This window comes from Ursus arctos, unplaced genomic scaffold, assembly GCF_023065955.2.
Source record: "Ursus arctos isolate Adak ecotype North America unplaced genomic scaffold, UrsArc2.0 scaffold_21, whole genome shotgun sequence".
Lineage (NCBI taxonomy): Eukaryota > Metazoa > Chordata > Mammalia > Carnivora > Ursidae > Ursus > Ursus arctos.
This window is the reverse complement of record NW_026622886.1, coordinates 38110397-38129429: the sequence shown is the minus strand read 5'-3', so window position 1 is coordinate 38129429 and position 19033 is coordinate 38110397. Positions and strand designations below refer to the sequence as shown.

Genomic DNA, 19033 nt, shown 5'->3' with positions numbered 1-19033 from the left:
AGCTAGAAGCATGGCAAATTATTCTGCTTTCCACGTTACCACTTCCTCCTCAAGGGTCCTTTGTGCCCGCACAGTAGGGATGTTTAGGGGTAGTGATGAGACAGGAAAGAGAGAAAGACCAAGATAAAAGAGTATGGTTTAATATGTAGAAAATAGTACACAACACAACAGAAAGAAGAATTAAAACCAAAAAAAAAGGGCAGAAAACTAATATTTATTGTACATTTTTGATATAACCAATAACACACATGTATTACCTCATTTCATCTTCATAATGACCCCAGTAAGTATGAATCATTATCCCCGGTCTACAGGTAAGAACCTGAGCCTCCAAGGGATGAAGCTACTTTCCTGTGGTTACACAATGGGGGAGCTACAATTTAAACCTGGATTCTTCTTACTCGGAAGTCATGTTCCTATTCAAACTGCTTTCCAAGCGGTTGAATGCTCACGTAATGACGAATGTGGATGCTGCTGATATAAAGTATAAATGTGTTTAGGACCATCTGCTTGTCTCTAGCCCGATGCCCTTTACCGTCTTCCTCGGGGAAAAGTAGATGTCTGGGGAGCTGGCCCCTGTCACTACTCCAATGTCCTTAGTTCCTATTTTCCTCTATCCAAGCTCTTCCTCCAAATCTCTTTGTTCTTTCCTACTTATGAACCATCTAATCAAGACTGCTGCTTAAAATGGTTTTTTCTTTACATAAGTCCCTAGGGCTATGCTGAATTTTAGCATAATTTTGGTTACTTACAAAACTAGCAGAAGTATAGCCTAATTCCAGAATGTGTATCTACATTGCACACCCATGGAGGACACCACTTCTGTTTAACATTCCACTAGAGGTTTTAGTCAATGTAATAAAGTTTTTTAAAAAAAGGAATAAAATGTATAAGTATTGGAAAGAAGGGAAAGAAAGAAAGAAAGAAAGAAAGAAAGAAAGAAAGAAAGAAAGAAAGAAAGGGAGGGAAGGAGGGAGGGGGGAGGAAGGGGGGAGGGAAGGAAGGAAGGAAGGAAGGAAGGAAGGAAGGAAGGAAGGAAGGAAGAAAAAAGAAAGAAAGGAGGCGAGCTACATATTACAAGCCAATGACGTGGTGATATATATAGAAAATCCTTAAATAAAATAATCTACAGGTAAATTATTAAAATTAATTAGTAAGTTTAGCAAGGTTACTGGATTAAAGACCAACACGCAAAAATTGTATTTCTATATACATTAATTTCTTTTAATAATGTTTTATGAATTTTCCATTAGAAGTCTTCTGATTATTTATTACATTTATTCCTAGGTATCTGACAATTCGTGATTCTTTTATAAATGATACATTTTTAAAAATTTCCCAATGTGTGATTGTTATCGTTGTTATACAGAAACACAATTTTTTGTGTGTATACCTTAAATCCAACAACTTTGCTAAAGTTACTTACTAATTTAAATAATGGAATGATTTCTAACAGAAAAATTCTAAAACATTATTAAGAGAAATTAAAGAGAATCTAAATAAGTAGATAGCTATACCAAGGATGGGGAAACTTAATAGTATAAATTTGTCAGTTCTCCCAAATTAAGTTATAAATTCAAATCCATCTCAATAAAAATTCTAGTAGGTAATTGAACGTAATAATAAAAAAAAATTCTAGTAAGGCTGTGTGTGTGTGTGTGTGTGTGTGTGTGTGTGTGTAAATTGGCAAGCTGATTCTAAAATTCCTACAGAAATGCTAGGGCAAAGAATAACCACAACATTTAAGAAGAACAACAAAGTAAGAGAGCTTATTCTATTTTATATCAAGCTTCAAAAGTATGGTATCAGTCCAAGGATAGAACAAAATGAAGAGTCCAGAAACAGACCTTGAGACGATTCGGAACAATATCCCCCCATTGCCAGTTGGCTGTGTTTGTCTAGCAGAGAACTAGCTCTCAAGGAAAGATGTTTGGGAAAGGCTTGCATTACAAAACAGTCATCCTTTCTGGGACAGAGAAGTTATACTTTTTCAACTGTTCACAGTTCAAATTATGTGACTCTTCGGTCAGTTTAGATTACAGACACCAGACAGACAGTATCTCTTTTATCCATATGAGAAAATCCTACTTTAATGCTCTAAGTTGCGTCTAGTAAATTTGGTCTCTTAAAAGATGCTCTTGCATTATTGTAAGATCAGTTAAAAATGGGACCAGCCTGCTACTGCGGAAAATGAGAAACACTCACTAGTTATGCGTGTTCTTAGTTTACGTGTTTGCTAGGTGTGTTTCACTACAGTAGGAGTTTCCCAGTACATTGGGAAACAAAATATTTTAGTTGGGTTCATTATATTCCAACAAAATCAGGATATACCAGTAAGGCAGACAAAGAAACAAAGGATGTTGAGTAGCCCATTAGTTGTTTCTACCTCAGGAGGGACTGAGAAAGATCACATAGGATGGTGGCAACAGGGAAGCAGAGAAATGGAGAGATTTGAGAAGCGTTTGCCAAAATCTAATATAATTACCTATATCTAAATTAGTGCAACAGCACAGTCTTAAGCATAATGAACGTAATTCCTATATTTTTCTTAATTGGAAGAAACATTTCCATCTACACTGAATTATCAATTTGATGACAGTTATCTTTCATTTTATTCTTTTATGTTTGTTAAGTATTTAATACGTCTTTGAATATTGTGGTTTGTTCTGGGAGGCATGAAGGGAAAGTATGAGCTTATTAAAACTAATTTTTTAAAAGATTTTATTTATTTATTTATTTGGGAGAGAGAGAGAGAGAGAGAGCACAAGCCATGGGGTAGCAGCAGAACGAGAGGAAGAAGCAGACTCCCCCCCCCCCCCCGAGCAGGGAGCCCGAAGTGGGGCTCGATCCCTGGACCTCAGGATCATGACCTGAGCTGAAGGCAGACGCTTAACCAACTCAGCCACCCAGGTGCTCCATTAAAACTAATTTTAATATACTTCAAGAAGATAAAGGCTTCCCTTATAATCACCTAAAATACCAAAGACCAAAATTAAAACTTTGATGAACTGTCACAAGCAGATAAATACCTTCTTCTAGATAAAATTTCTTAATTTCAATGGAGGAAACTTCAAGTTAAGTGATTTGCAAAAATCACAAAGCCAGCAGCCTCTTGGAGCCTGGTCTAGGATGACTCCTGACCCCAGCCCAGTTCACTTTCCATGGTAACACACACCTTACTGTCCCCTGGAAAGAAGGTATTTTGTTATTCGGATGTGATTCTCTAAAGCGGTTTTTCTCTATCAATCCCAGCACTATGGGCAGTTCGGACTGATAATTCTCTGTTACGGGGGCACATTCTTGTGCCTTCTGGGGTATTTAGCAACATCCCTGGCCCCTGCCCACTAGAGGCCAGTAACATCCCCCTTCTACCCGTGTTGTGACAACCCAGACATTGCCACATAGGCCCTGTGGAACAGACGGCCCCCAGTAAGGAACAACTGCTCTGAAGTCTTCTCTATCCTTAAAATGCTTTGAACTTTGATCAGAACAGAAAGAATCCAGGAAATCCTGTACAATTTCTCATGAAAATATTAAACGTCAGTTATGCTTTCCACAATTGTACTACCTTTTAATCATAAAGTTCAGCACCTTGTGCTTGCTTTCTCAATGTCCAGTTGCTAGGACAGTCTTCTGCATCTGCTCACTCCAGTCCTTGTCATTCTTAGCTTGGCTTTGTATCAGAGGAAACTACATTTCCCCGGCTCCCTCGTTCTCGGGCTTCTAGAAGAGTTCGGCCAATGGGAGGTATTGGCTAAAGACTGGAGTGAGCCAGAGGGAAGAAACCAGGGCAGTTCTCCCTTTCTCTGTAGTGACAGTAACTGCTGAGTCACCTCCGTCCAGAGGGAAGAAACCAGGGCAATTCTCCCTTTCTCTGTTGTGACAGTAACTGCTGAGTCACCTCCGTGGCTCCGACTCAGGCTAGCCAGCCCTTCCTCTGCGGTCCCTGCGGTGGTTCCATCTTCCACCAGGTGGTTCTGGATCCCGGGATCTGGTAACACCATCTCTGTCCCTCCAGTTCTAAGGGTGGTAACGACTCCCCAGTGTTGCTAATCTTTGGTTTACCTTGCCTTCCCATGTAGCTGCTTATTTCTTCCTTCATCCGTGTAAGCAGCTGGTATGGACTAATTTTGTCTCCCCCAGGTCCCCTCCCAATTCGTACCTTCGGGCCCTAACCCTCAGTGTGGGTCTATTTGGAGTAAGTAATTAAGGTTAAATTAGGTCATAAGGGTGGAGCCCTGGTCTGATAGCATTAGTGTTTTAATGAGAGAAGACAATGGAGAGTGCTCTCTCTCCCTCTAATGTTCATTGTTTAAGCCACTGAGCCTGTTAATATTTTGTTACGGCAGCCCTGGCTGGCTAATGCAACAATTCCCTGCATTGTATTTCCATTGTTTGAAATAGTTGAGTTTTTGCTTTCCTGCTTACCCTGACAGCTCTTTATATCACCAGTACCATAAAATGCTTACCATAAAATATCCTAATATGTGCCTGACATTATGCAAAGGGCACTTCCATGTAATTTTCCTTATCTATTTCTCCCAACAACATGGGGCAAAATGATGTGACATAAGGAGCACAGGTTTCGAGGCACTTAGGCGGCATCACACAACAACTCTCCCACCTGCTGGCTGCACAACCTAAGAAACGTTAACCTCATTCTCCAGTTTCCTTGTCTGTAAAAGTGGGCCAAACAATAGCACTAACCTGAGAGGGTTGTTCTGGATTAAATGAATTGCTCTCTTCAAGGTGCCTAGATTATTTCTAGGCACATAGCATCCTCTCAATACACCTAAGTATTAGTTTTAGCTACAATTTATTGAGCACCTATTGTGTGTTAAACACTGTGATAGGTACCCTAAAGACAAAGAAGAAACAATCAATGCCCTCAAAAAGTTTCAGTATACTAACAGAAACAAACACATGAACAGGTGATTAAAATAAAACATGGCAAGTACATTAACAGACCTACGGGAAAGCCAACAGAGCATGATCCATTTGGAGGCAACTGTTTGGGAGGTTTGGAAGGCAACTGTCAAGGTTTCGATCCCGGTTCTGCCAATCACTGATGGCTTTACTCTAAGCATGTTCCCTAACTTCACGGAAGTCGCTTATTTTCTCACCAGCCGAATGAGGATAACAGTATCTAGCTCATAAGCATGTGGTAAGAAGAAATAGGATAATAAACGTACAGTTTCTGGAATAGTTCTCAAGTGATGGCAGGCGCTCAGAAAAGGATAGTTAGTTATCTTTATCAGCGACAGGGGAGCACAGAATTAGGTTGTCCAACCCAGCCCAGTATGCACCCCTCGCCCCCCGTTTCCTACTCCTTCCCCACTCTGATCCATTTGATAATGACTGCCTTTCTTTCCCTTCCTCCTCCTCAGAAGTGGAGATTAAGTCTACCGTACTTGTCTAGTAGGAGTATAGACGAACACAACCACTTCAGGAAATTTCTTGGACAGAATCTATTAAATCTAAATATATGAATACAAAGCTATTCCACCCCTGCTATCTATCCAGCAGCAATACCTATAAGCACCAAATGATGTAAAAGAATGTTTACAGCAACTTTATTCATACTAGCACCAAACTGGAAGCAAACCCAACACCCATCAAGAGGAGAACGGGTAAATACATTATAATATATTCATATACGATGGAATATTACAGAGCAATAAGAATAAACTAGAGTTGATACAATAATATAGGCGAATCTCACAAACAACACATGGAGCAAAAGAAGCCAGAATACATACTTTACTATTCCATTTATAGAAAGTTCAAGAATAGGCAAAATGACTCTATGGCCATAGAAATCAGAACAGTGATTTCCTTCGGGGAGGTACTCGCCGGGAGCAGTGACATACTGGTTAAGTGTCAACCAACCAACTCTCAAAAAAAAAGGAAAAAAAGTCCTGGTTTTACAGCATTTGCCAATTTCCATGGTATCAATCCTCCCACCAGGGTGGATTTCAAGCTACCCATGTGACGTCACTGAGCACACGTTGTAGACACAGTCTGCCCCGGGGAGCTGCTGTGAGCCAGCGTATCAGAATGAAGGGGCATTCCGGTGTGTCCTGAAAATGTTCTCTATCTTGATCTGAAAAGTGCTTACACAGGTGGAGTCTTAAGATTTGTTCACTTTACTGTGTGTATAAGAATGAGAAAGACAAAAGCCCTTATAGCCATGTCCCAGAAGAAGACCCAAAGAGGTACCAGAGATTCAAAGACTAAGAGGCAGCACTCAGAGCTTCTTGCCCCACCCCCACTCAATGGCGAGGAGAAAAAAAGAGATACCATGAGTCAACATCAGCACAAAGAGAAAAAGATACGCGGACTCTTTCAGCGCGGCCACTCTCCAGTTTTTCAACTTGAGGCTCAACTCCATCTTACCACCAGCGGTTGATAAACCACACAAAGGAGAGTGTCGCTTCTGAAAAGCCCACTTGAACTGCTTGAACTAACTCGATGGCCCTCTCTGTCACTTGGCAATGAGGATTAATCCACCAGGTGGCTCCAGATCAATGTTTTAAGCACAGAACCACCTGAACACAAGGATCAGACGTGGAAATACACCAGCATAAACAAGGTTACTTTTATTTTAAGTAAAAATCACATTCATATCATTTTCCTTGCATCGCTCAAATCTTAAATATGTTCAATATGTCTGGAAGATACCTGTGATCTAGCTAAATGAGACACTGTAAGAAGACAGCTGCCCCTAACATATACAGCACTTGTACATTTAAAGATACAAAACCAAAGCAAAATGTTAAAGGGGCTTGACGGACGACAGCTCGACACAGCCACAGACTCATTTGCTCCCAATCTGGCAGTACAGGACCATAGAAAACACCAGACCAAGTATCTAGAAAATAGAATAACAAGATTAACATGGAATTTAAAATGCTGGACACATTATAAATAGAAGGAACATTACATATGAAAAGATTCTGGCTACGACAGCTCTCATCTTATTTATCTAAGTTATCTCTCTGCTTGGGAAATTGGAACCTCCAATGGGACAAAAGAGCACTGAGAAAGCTCTCTGAGTATTTTTGCATTTTAATTAGAGTTTTTAGCTGGCCAATCCGCTTCTAACTGGCCCTGTTTGATTGTGCAGTATTGCCTACCCCCATCCTTCTCGAACACACACACCCTTCTGTGGGGCATCTACCCTGGAGCTCTGGAGAACTCAGGCCTCTCTGGGGGCTCAATATACCTACTGCTTCCATGAAAGGGTTATACGATCATCTGGTTTAGATCATCTGCTTAAAATCAAGGAGTCTAGAATTTCTCTTGCCGTATTTTTAGGCATTGCCAAGAGGAATGAAGAAAGTCACTTTTTTTTTTTCTTAAAAAGCTTCTAAATCTATGGAGAATAGCTTAATTCAGGAATTTCCTTTGAAGTGAAAAAGTACAGCTGAAAATCTGGGGCATGATTTCCATCTCATTAAATGGCTCTCCCAAGAAGGAGGGACCCCAACACTTGTCCTCGTTGACTCTGCAGTGAGTGCCTGGCCTGCTGACTCTGATGCAGAAAGGATGGAAAGGACCTGTGTGAATTACAGGTGGAAAGTCTCCTCCCTCCCAGAGGCAGGAGCGGAGCGAGGTGCCATTTATGCTGAATCATCCCAAATGTTCCTAGTGTACCAGGCATCCTGCTTACTAATTCTTTCCTGGAAATGCATTTCAAATGAGGAATTGCTGCCCAATATTTCTTCCTTCTTAGAAACAAAACAGTAGACACCAATTCTCTGGAAAAATAATGATTTTCATCTATAATGTTCTTTTAGAATGACCTGGAAAAGCCCTGAAAAATTTTTTTTTTTTTTGCCTTGGTCCCGAGCCTGCAGTCTGGGAGACAAGTATCAGGAATGAGGAAAGAACATGGGCAATTAATTAATTAATTAAAAAAAGAAAATGGGCAAAAACTCTCTATTGCCTTTCACCGTCACATCCTTGAACTAGAAGTCCACCATTCATCAGCAGACTAGACAGTTAATATCACGTTCTCTTGCATTGGAGAAGATAATTTATCACTGTTCACAGAAATGGAAATCATTAGAAGAGATTCATCACATAGTGAGGTATGTTAAGACTCGGGAAAACATGCTAAGTCGTGTGCACAAGTTCCCATATTCCAAGGCAGTCTAAAAAATGTTGTGACATTCTCAATTCCCTCTCTCTTCACTGCTCTGTTCCTTGGACCTCTTGTCAAGATAATGTTTATCCTACGAAGTGATGACGATCATTGATCGTCAATGGCTTTTGTTCCCCCCTAATTAAAATGAGGAGTAGAAGCGCTGCTCATTTTTTGTGCGGGTAAGTTGTGTAGTCAAATAAGGAGACGTAGGATCGTCTGGTTATTTAACGCTGAATAATGACAATTCCAATGTCTATAGATAAAATTTTCTTACAAAATAAAACATTTCGCATAGATCCCCGACATCTTACCCGAGAAAAATCGCTCAGGGATGTGGTCTTAACAGAGCCTTGAAAATAACTATTGGCGCAGTCCCTCACAGCCTGTGCCTAAGCAGATTAACATCAAGGTCTAAATATCAAGAGTGTGGGGTTTTTTTCATGTGATATTTGTCTACAGAAATAATTTGAACATATTTTCTGCAGGAAGATATTTGTTTCTATTTCCTTCTTAAAAATAGTTATTAAAGGGATTTTTCTCTCTATGTATAATTGCGTTTTCTTGAATTTGAATTTGGGAAACAGAATGGAGAAAAGCCTGGGTGTTAGGCAACTAATATTAACGCCTAGAAGACAGACTAATGCGTATTTTTTGGATATAGTTTTATAGACTGTATATTTTCAAAGCTCTTTTTTGAATAAAAACAGAGGGAATATAAAATGATTTTTTTCTCTTCAAATCCTAGAGGGAGGGCAGGTTTTTAGACTGAGGGAGTGAACAACACAATATGGCAAACAGTTCTTTGAACCAACTCCGCTCTATACTACTGTATAGATTCCTTACCTATAAATTACTCCATGGAAGTTTTCTATTAAGGTCTTTAACTATACATGTCTTTAGAACAACAAGTAAAGTATCTAAATAGGTAACAAATGCATGGAATATACCAATTTCATAAAATACTGAAATGCTATTCCTCTTGTAATCTTATTTTCCATTAGATGTACTTAGATTCTTGGCAATGCCTTTGGCTATGATATGAGAGACATCGATCTTCCCAGTTGATTATGTCCTTAGTTTCTCTGGCTTTACTTCCGAGAAGTTTCTTAAAAGCATCAGTGGTTTGTAGCCAGTCATAGTCAATTGTCTGAATTTGAGTTTAACACGGATTTGACACTTATATTGACACTTATACTAAATACCTCATTTAAAGCCTGATCTTTCATTTAAAGTCTACTCCACCAACATATATGTACGTGTGTTTTATGCTTATAAATGTATGAGTACATCTGTGTGTGATTCCTTACTCATCTCTACAACCACTAGCTCATATTTCTAAACTTGCATGAACCCCAATACAAAGCAAAGCAGCAAAGGACATTTTACAAAAGGCAGAATCAAAAGAGAAACAGACTTGGTGCAGAGCACCATTTGATGTCCACCATATGCCAGACAAAAAGAAAGTTAGCCGTATCTACTGACACGGAATGTGTCACACTTAGGCCTATTAATTTGGACTACGAGGAAGTAATACTCAGTGGCCCAACCTGCTGTTCAAACTCTACTAGTAACCTAAAAGACCATCTAGAACACTAAATTGCTTCAATCCCAGCTAAAACTCCTCTCTGTTGGTCAACTACACAAGTAAGCGGTAGGAAGCTACCAGAACTCCCAGGGAGGACATTGTATAGCCATCTATGAGAGTGAAGCAGAAGTCACTCGTCTGACCTAATCAGCCCTCAGGGGCAGGAAGCAGGAAGACACCTCACACGTCATTAGGATTCTTGCCAATGTCCTGACAAGGGATCAAGACTGAATTGACTCACTTGATACCTAAATTAGCCAAGATCTGGAACAATTTCAAAAATGCTTCTCTAAAATAGTTTTGTTTCATCTTTTTAGCAAAGAATTTTGGGCCACGTAGAAAACATCTCAGGTTCTTAAAAAAGGCATGCCAAGAAAATCCATCAAGATAAAAATCCTATACAGGATTTCTTTTCAACACCAAAAATCAAAATGATGAGAGTAAATATATAAATCTTAAATTTCCTCTAAAACTTCAAGTGAGCCCATAGTCTGTAAGGCACCTGTCTCTAGTTTTTAAAAACTGTTAGATTTCTCTAGATGGAACAGCAGGAAAAGAGCTCCCCACACTCTTGAGTTGAGTTTTTATTTTCTGCTTCAAAATCGGGAAGAGAGATAAGACATTGTAAAGGTGGTGTTTTGGTTTTGTTTGGTGCTTTTTCTTCTAACTTCAGGAAATTTAACTCCCGGGCTAGTTTTCAACAGGAAAAGGATATCTGGGACTAAGAACTGTGTGGGAATTAATTCAGTTTTTGTTCCCAGTGGAAAGGTCATTCATAAATAACGGTCTCAGCCCTGCTGAATTGATAAGGTGGTAATCCTCTCGGTAGACCGAAGACTGCTAGAAAAAGATGCTAGAACTTGGGCAATTGGCATGCAGTGGTTTTTCCTCAAGCACCTGGTTTATATTTGGCTCACTATAAATATTTGTTGGAAGAATTAATGAATAAACAAGGGAATGAATGAAGAGTCAAGGTTATACTGTACCTCAATGACCACCAGTCCAAATGCTACTCCAATAACTATGAGAAAATGTTTTGCAACTGCTTCTTTTATGAAAGAAATACATGGCTGTTAAAAGAAACAAAACATAAAAAGTCACCTTTAATCCAAATTCTGACCTTATTTTAATTAAGACTTCTTTCCCCCATTGACTTTTTACATTGCTACGGAGGAACAGAGTCAACGAAAAGGAACTGGATTATTCCACTCTGCCATTCCGCCACACCACGCTCCTCCCTGCTCCAACAGGGTGTTATCTGTGGTTTGTTCGTATGTTAGAAAGCACCGAGAAGTAAAATTTTGCTCCATCTCATTGCTGAATCTAGGGATCTTTAGGTATAAGTAAGAATTTTATCCTAACTTTCAATTATTCATTTTCGAGCTGCTATATCACTTTGTGTACTTTTTAGGTTTGTGATCTGCAGCAGAGAGTTTCCTGGTTGGGGTTTGAGCTAACTGTAGCACAAATTTTCATTTTTAAAACAAGGTTTTTAAAAAAAATCCTTTAATAATTTATATCAGGGTTATTTTTACTTTAAAAAGGAAAAAAATTACCACGTCCACTATTTTGTCTTTACTTCAGATAAAAATGAGAATTTAGAAAGCAGCCTCTCTGCCACATTTGTTGAAATATAGTCAAACTAGCCTGCAATTTCAAGCTTATAACATTTCAGACCAGACCTAAAATTTCCAACAATTGTAAATTATATGGATAATTTTCAAAATGGAAAAATACTACACAATGTAATAGTGGTATTATCTGTATGGCCAGAAAATATATCATCCCTGTGGTAGTCTTATATGCACAGAGGGCTAACAAAATACTGCTATTGTTAATAAAATAAAAGTTCTCCATAAGGCTGAGTCACAGTCTTTTCCTTCTCGTTCTTGAATGTAATAGGTTTCTCCATTCACATCAGATCCAAAGTGGTAAACATTAGAGTAAATTATTATGTCATTTAGAGTTAACTATGAGATTAATGATCTTATCTACTGAGTCACATTCATTATATTTGAGGAGTTTTCTCCCCCTTTCCCCTGCAGATAACCAGGTTATCTTGGCAAGAGGGAGGGGGGAAAAAAAAAGAAATGTGAATTATGGCCATTCCAGATTTCTTATTTTTCCAGACTTCTTGCAAATGACACAAGGCAGATGGAAGTATTTTATGAATTTATGACCCTCCTTTTGGGAAACTGGTGCAGCTATCAGCCTATCTTCTGCTGAATTATGTGTGAATTTGGAGGGAATGTCTATTACTTTTTAGGATAAAAAAAAAATCTATCCTGTGGAAAAACATCTTCGAATTGAATCTCTAACAGGCAACAGATAACAATCTGCACCTGAATTTACTAACGTTCTCACCATCCTAAGTGGTAGCTGCACTCATTTACGGCATATTTATTTCCCCTCTTCCTCGCAGATATCACATCACTAAGCTAGGTCGGAAGGAATATAAAAAAGTCAGAGTAAAACTGTTTAGTGATACTACTTTGACAATAAAAAGCATGGTTGTTCTGTAGTCCAGTTGGAATAACTTCTCCCCATGAATTATGTTAAGTCCTAGTAACAGCAACTCCCCTTTAGAACAGAGTGTCCTGATTTTTGACGAGATTAGCAAAAGGGGTGTGACAGCCAGCAGGAGAGAAATTTCCCCCCAGGTACTTTCTATTTCCTACCAAATAATTAACCTCAGTAGCCATTACTATACCAATGCCAAAATGAAAATCATCTTCAGATCTTACAGAAATTAATTCATTGAATTATAATAGCTTTCATGCATCTTTTTCCCAACTAGATTATAATCTCCTTGAGGGTCCAGAAGTATGTGTGATTTTAGCAAGGGCCTGTCTGATACATAATGGGTAGCAAATAATTAATTAGTTAATTAATTATTAATAAATAAAAACATTAATACTAATTATAATTTTCCTATGTATTCCTCCCAAGCAGAAGGAACAATTTATGTAAAGCCCTGTCATAAGGGACAGATATTATATCCTTGAACCCTGAAGACTGTGTTAGATAGGGACCCATAATACCTTGTGCCTGTCCCTATCTAAGAAAGACCAATAATTCGTTGAAATGAAGTTGCCTAGTTTTCTCTCTCTCTTCATTATTTAAGCATCAGTTCCATACGTGCAGACATTGTGCCTGTCAGGAATGGATTTCCAGTGGCTGGTAAAAGGCCTGGCCCATAGAAGGTGGTCAATCATATTTGATGAATTAAGCAATAATAAGAAATATAACATTCACATATTGACATCTACAAGTGACGTAAATATGACATCTACAGCACTTAAAGACAAACCCAGCTTTTTCAATTGACTTTAAATGTCTGAGGCAACTTCTCAACTGGAGCAATAATTAGGCAAATTGATTGATACACTTAACATCCAGAGTCAAACCCCTAAAGGACGAGTCTTTATACCTATGCGATTATTTGAGAAAAGGAACCTTTGATAAGAAAAAGCAATCTCTACTTTGCAAACTAAAGTGAAAGCATAGATTTCTAGGCTTTATGTTAAAATAGAAAAAATAGAGAAGAATAATGATTAAAGTCATAAATCGTTATTAATGAGGATGAGATAACTTTCATCGGTTAGCTTGTTCTTTCCTTCTCCCTGCAGTGGAATGTTTCTTTGATCTATTAATGTTGACTTTATAGGATATCAGACTCATAGAAAAAAAATGAAATACTTTCACTTTTTTATATCTGCTTTTATCTTTAAGCAGGATTTATTTTTTATTTGGGAAATTCCTGGGACTTTTATATTGTTATTCCCATTGTAACTGCTTGCAATTTAATTTTTTTTGTAGAGACTCACTGTGGAAAAAAATTAACAGAACAAATTACTATGTCAAATTTGATTTGTTCTCACCTGTTCGTAAACCTGTTTGCCTTCATACGTCACACAAGCATCTGATGAACTTGAACATTCACATGACTTATAATTCTCTTGAAAATTATTTCCCCAGTCAGCAGCTCCATTGACCAAACCACAGCATTTAAACTGTTTAATGAAAAGTAGATGTAAAAAACAATCACCAACTAAGATAAAAAAAAAAAATTGTCAATACATTGAACCCTATTTTTCTGAAATTATTATTAAAATGTTTCCTATACTAAAATGTCATGTAAATCACCTCACCAACTTCTCTGGATGTAGAAGCAAAAATGAAGGAATCTTCCATTTTGGTCTTAATATTAATGAAGGAAAAATTGGGTTGCGGATGCACAAGTCCGTGGAAGTTGGAGAAAAGATGAAAAACTCCCCTAGTTTTAAATGACAAAAGAGAGGGGCAGAATCAGATGTTTATATCCTAGACTTTGGGAAAGAAGCTTCCAAAGAGTTCATGAGAAAATCAAGGTCTCTTTAAAGAACTTTTCTGCAAAAGACATGAGAGGTTTTAAAAGATGAAACTGCCATCTCATGATCTTTGATCATGTTTGGAGGAGAGGAGGAAAAGAGTGAGAGGCCTCTCATAGGCCAAAGAAGATGCTTGGCGAGCCTCCCGTGAGGCTGAATTTTACATGGACATCCGCCAAATGGGGAAGGGATGCAAATGAAGGGTGAAACTCTTAAGATAACGTCAAGGAAGGCCCAGAATATACTGAAACGCGGGGAAACACTTTGGGAATCTGTGGTCATGTTTTGGGAAGAAAAACAAGGAAGCAATAAACCCAATGACTCAGGGTATATGGTATATGATTAGGTGAAAGAGAGAAGTAACCGTAGTAGTATTTAGTCTATTACAAAGACAATTCTTCATGAAGAAAAGGTAGAGAAAAATTGCTGAAGAAAATTGAACCAAGACTACGTGGTTTTCTAGGCTCAGATGCATTATAATGCCAGGATATTGAGAAAACTTTCACTTACTGGCTGGGTGACCACGTTACCCCCATTACTTAACCTCTCTGTGCCACAGTCTCTTCATCTGTAAAATGCAGATAATAGTAGTTGCTCGTAGTACATGTAAGTCGTAGATTTGTTGTAAAGAAACAAATGGGAAAATTCCTGTGAAGATATGAAGTGCTTAGCCCTGTGCCTGGTTTGTAGAAAGTACTCAGTGTGTGTTAGCTACTGTTGTTGTTATTTTGTGGTGGCCGTTGCCACTTCCATTATACTCTGCTCAACCCTGATATGAATAATTTAGATAAATATTTGGAAAGTACCTTTTCAACTCTGTAGTTGATACAGAGCTGGCAGTGATGATTAACACTTTGGGGAATGGAAGCAAGTTCCAAAGTTAGTTCAAACAATGGACTCAAACCAACAAGTTCACTGGAAGCAGATATAAAGTCTTGCACTTTGGCTCAAAGCCTTAATTGCACAAATCATATGACTCAGCAGACATTCATATGACAACGAGTGAAAGATTTCAGTTGGTCCCAAGGTCAATCAATATGAGCAAAGAGGGCAATCTTGAAATAAGTTCCTTTCCTGTTTCCATGGTAGACATGATTAATTGCTCATGCTTTCTGATTAAATAATCTTGAATTCAACATTAAATGATCTAGACAGCCAGATTTTTTTAAAAAGTCCCATTATATGCACTCACAGACCACTCCATATTGGGAACACAATATACCTCAGGATTCCTTAGGGAGGCCTAGAAACAGAAGACACGGTAGGAGGTAGAAAGGCTCAACTTGGTATGGTATCTGGTCACCACATCAGATGTGAGAGAAGTTGAGGAAGAAGCTGGTCAGGATTTGTTAAAGTGTTATCACAGCTGGATGAACAAGGCACTGCACAGTGAATAATACAACAATGTCTAGACCAAGAGTCATCACCAAGAACCCAAGAGGAGCACATTCCACTAGTATGTTAGCAGAGAATTCAGGGGGAGGGAATTCTCTGAAATCCAAAGAGAAAACCACTTTGTAAATACAACTTCTGTCCGTGTGTGGTGGGGCCCCAAGTCATCTAGCCAGAGTTTGGTGTAGGATTTTTTTTTCCAAAAAAACCGTTACTGAAAAGGAAAAGCCCTGGTGCAGAGAGGACGGAGGGAGGGAGGGAGGGAGGGAGGGAGAGAGCTGCACAAAGCAGATCAACAGGAGCGGATGTAATATGGGATGCTTTCTCACTGCACAGGGTTCAGCTCGGTAGAACTGAGCCCCGTGCCCCGCCCCACCTGCCACTCGCACTCTGATCCCGCACATTGGAAGAAAGGAAGAAAGGGAAGGAAGGAAGGAAGGAAGGAAGGAAGGAAGGAAGGAAGGAAGGAAGGAACTTAAAATGGACATTAAAAAAGAACTATAGTTCTATGAACATAGGAAGCTCCAGGTATAGTGTTAGTGTACAAGAATGGAAGTAATTCAGAACTGTGCTACAACAAACAGAACATTTAGAACCCCGTGGTTGGTACTGAGACCTTGGATATCAGGGACAATGTGTAGCAAGTATGATTCAGGACACAATCCAGAGATCCAGTGGTCACCTATAGTACATTTTGTCTTAGGTCAACCACCGGGGAGGATGGAGGATGCTCAGTCCCACCCAGGGGAAGAACTGAGTTGCTTAAATTCTTCCTGCTTTAAACCTGGATTGATCTGGGCTCCAGAGTAGGATGCTGGAGGGGAGAGGATCAAGAAATGCAGCTATTGGGGAAGCTGGGGAAAGCACACCACAGAGGAAGTGAAACAGAGACTGACTCCTATCAGGTTTCAGCTCTTGGAAATGATGCTTTAAGCAGAATTTTTACAAGCTGGAGTCTATTCAAATAGGAACTGGGGAATGCTCTGGAAAAAAAAAGTCATCTGATAAATAGTTCAAGAAACTAAGGATGTTTCAACTTAAAAAGCAAAGCTTTTAGAAATCATACGATAGCCATTGTCAAAAGTTGCAATGTGCAGAAGCATCAGTAGATTTTCTTTTTCCTCTAACACTCCAGAAGGAAGAACCAGGACTAAATAATGTAAATCCTAGGGAGGCAGGTTTTGTTTCAAATTAAGAAAGAACATACTAATCATCAGACTTAGATATAAATGAGATGGGATGGGCAAAAACTGATGAACTTCCAATTCTTCAATGTTCAGAGAGTGGATGGACAGAAATACAAAATACTTCAATCACCGAGAAGTCAAGTTGAATGCCCTACAACGTCCAGCTGTCCTCTAAGATTCTGAGAATTTCCTTAACATGTGAACTGAATGCTACATGTAGTTAATACGATGGGAATTCTGAATAAAGAAGGAGTGATTAGGAGTTTCACAGAGTAAGTAATATTTTAGTCAAGCCTTGAAGTACACGTAGTATTTGGGAAGAGAGAGAGAAGTATTAGTATTTTCCACGTTAGGGAATGATGCCAAGGGAGGAAGGCAGAATTGTTTAAAGGATCCTGAGTGAACGAACCTGACTGGCCTAGAGTGGAGGGTTTTGCTTTGTTTTGTTTTTTGTTTGTTTAATCTTTATGGCGTAGTGTTTACTAATATTAGAATATTAGGTAAGAGCCAGAGAGTATAATATCTTCGATGCCTGCCTCTTGACTTTGACTAAAGATTTGACTTTTGCTGTTGACTTTTACCCTAAAGACAGACAAGCAGCTTCAATAAGGAATAAGAGAGGGGCTGGTATACCAATTACAAAAAAAATAACGTCAGACACCTGGGTTCAAATTCCAATCTCATTACTCATTAGCCGTCAGACCTCTCCAAGACCTAACCTCCTTATCTCTAAAGGAGGGATAATAAAGATAATACGATCCATCTCAAAGAGTTGTCGTAAAAATTAAATGAGCTACTGCATGTAAGGCCTAGTACATATTCAGTAGGAATAAAATGATAGCTGTAATTATTTTTATGACAGAGGGGACAGACATGGAGGCAGAGAGAGAGAGAGAGACTTTCCAAATGCCCTACACTATCCTGCTAACTGGTAAACAGGAAACAACTATTGATTTGGTCCAACTGAGGCTTTTGGTCATAAATGTTCTTCTTAGTCTCTGTCCTTCTAAACTGCTTCAGAACTTCCTAAGAAGTTGGAAACAAAGTTAGAAATATTCTTGGATTTTTCTTATCGCACAGTGACAGGATAATCAGTCAAAATGTGCAAAATGGAGACACGTTTTTAGGTGAAGGAATACTCCTGTTCGAAATTAACTCAACATAAAACCCACGCCCAACTCCCCAAATGACGTACAAATTCTAATTACCTCTTCTTGAAATTTAATCAGGGCTTTCTGGAATGCTTCTGCTTCCTTATCCGCACCACTTAAAAGCTTTATATTTTCATAGAGAGTCTCGTTCAGAACACGCTCGGACTGAAAATTGAAAAGCACTGTTAAATTATTCATGCCGGAAGGTAGTATTGTGATTCTTCAGACTTTTCCAAAATTATTAAATGTCATGTGTACGTACCTCAGATTTGAAAGTAGCTCCTAAGACACCTGCCGCCACCTGCAGGAGCAGGATCAAAAGCAAGCCTATGAAAAACTGGAAAAAAAAGAAAAAGAAATGAAATACATATTATCCCCGAGGCATTCAGTCACATCTTGGGACATTTGGGCCTGGCGCTTTTTTCTGCAGTCGGGATTGTATTACAGTTGGAGTAATAGCCATGTTCTTCGTTTATTCTACCCTTGGCCTCAAAAAGCCATTGTAGGGGCCATTAGTAGTCAAAACATTTGCTTCAAACACTGACCAAGCCAAGTGGCTAAAACAAAAATGTATTGACAGGACTGTGGACATCGGTGTGATGTTGAATGGAGGAAAGTTTGAACACTTAGATGCAGTTGTTTGAATATTACCTTTCTCCTTTTTCTTCATCAAACGCAAACTCACACAAGCTTTAAAACAAACTTCAGAAGTGAGTTCAAAACAAGTTTTCTACCGCTAGCAGAATCACCCGGGGTCTCGTTATACATGTACACTCCTGAAACCTGTCTCAGATCTATCGAATTAGAACTTTAAGGAATGCAGCCCGCAAATTAGGTTTTCTCTCTTTAAAACACACTCCTCAAGTAATTAGATCGCTCAAATTGCAAATGAGGCCTTACTGATCATAAGGCAACCACTAGGGATGCTATTAAAATAAGCTCTGTCTCTACCTTCCCTCATAATAAACAGCTACAAAGTACCTTTCAGGGGCAGACACAATACTTATTTTATGAGAGAAACAAGTTTAAATGAGCTCTGTAAATGCTAATGTTAGATTTTATCTAATAAATGTCATGATCTTTTTCTCATATTTTTTCTACATCCTTTTATTATTTTCTACTGTCCATGTTAAAAGTAAATGTTTGTGGGTTATCCCAACCCAATCCATCCTCCTTGAAGCTTTCTAAGTGGCAAATCT

At 38.8% G+C, this 19033-nt stretch overlaps 1 protein-coding gene across 2 annotated transcripts in view; it reads right to left on the bottom strand.

Annotated features, from left to right (window-relative positions):
- Positions 1 to 5551: 5551 nt before the first annotated feature.
- The window catches only part of TSPAN8 (tetraspanin 8), a 221067-nt gene continuing 207585 nt past the window's right edge, over positions 5552 to 19033 (bottom strand). For both annotated transcript variants that reach the window (XM_057316262.1, XM_026500024.4), the window contains 5 exons: positions 18097 to 18171; positions 17892 to 17999; positions 13616 to 13747; positions 10721 to 10804; positions 5552 to 6871 (listed from right to left, as the gene is read on the bottom strand). In XM_057316262.1, coding sequence (XP_057172245.1) covers positions 6818 to 6871; positions 10721 to 10804; positions 13616 to 13747; positions 17892 to 17999; positions 18097 to 18171 — 453 coding nt within the window. In that variant the 3' untranslated portion in view covers positions 5552 to 6817. The remainder of the gene's footprint in view (positions 6872 to 10720; positions 10805 to 13615; positions 13748 to 17891; positions 18000 to 18096; positions 18172 to 19033) is intronic.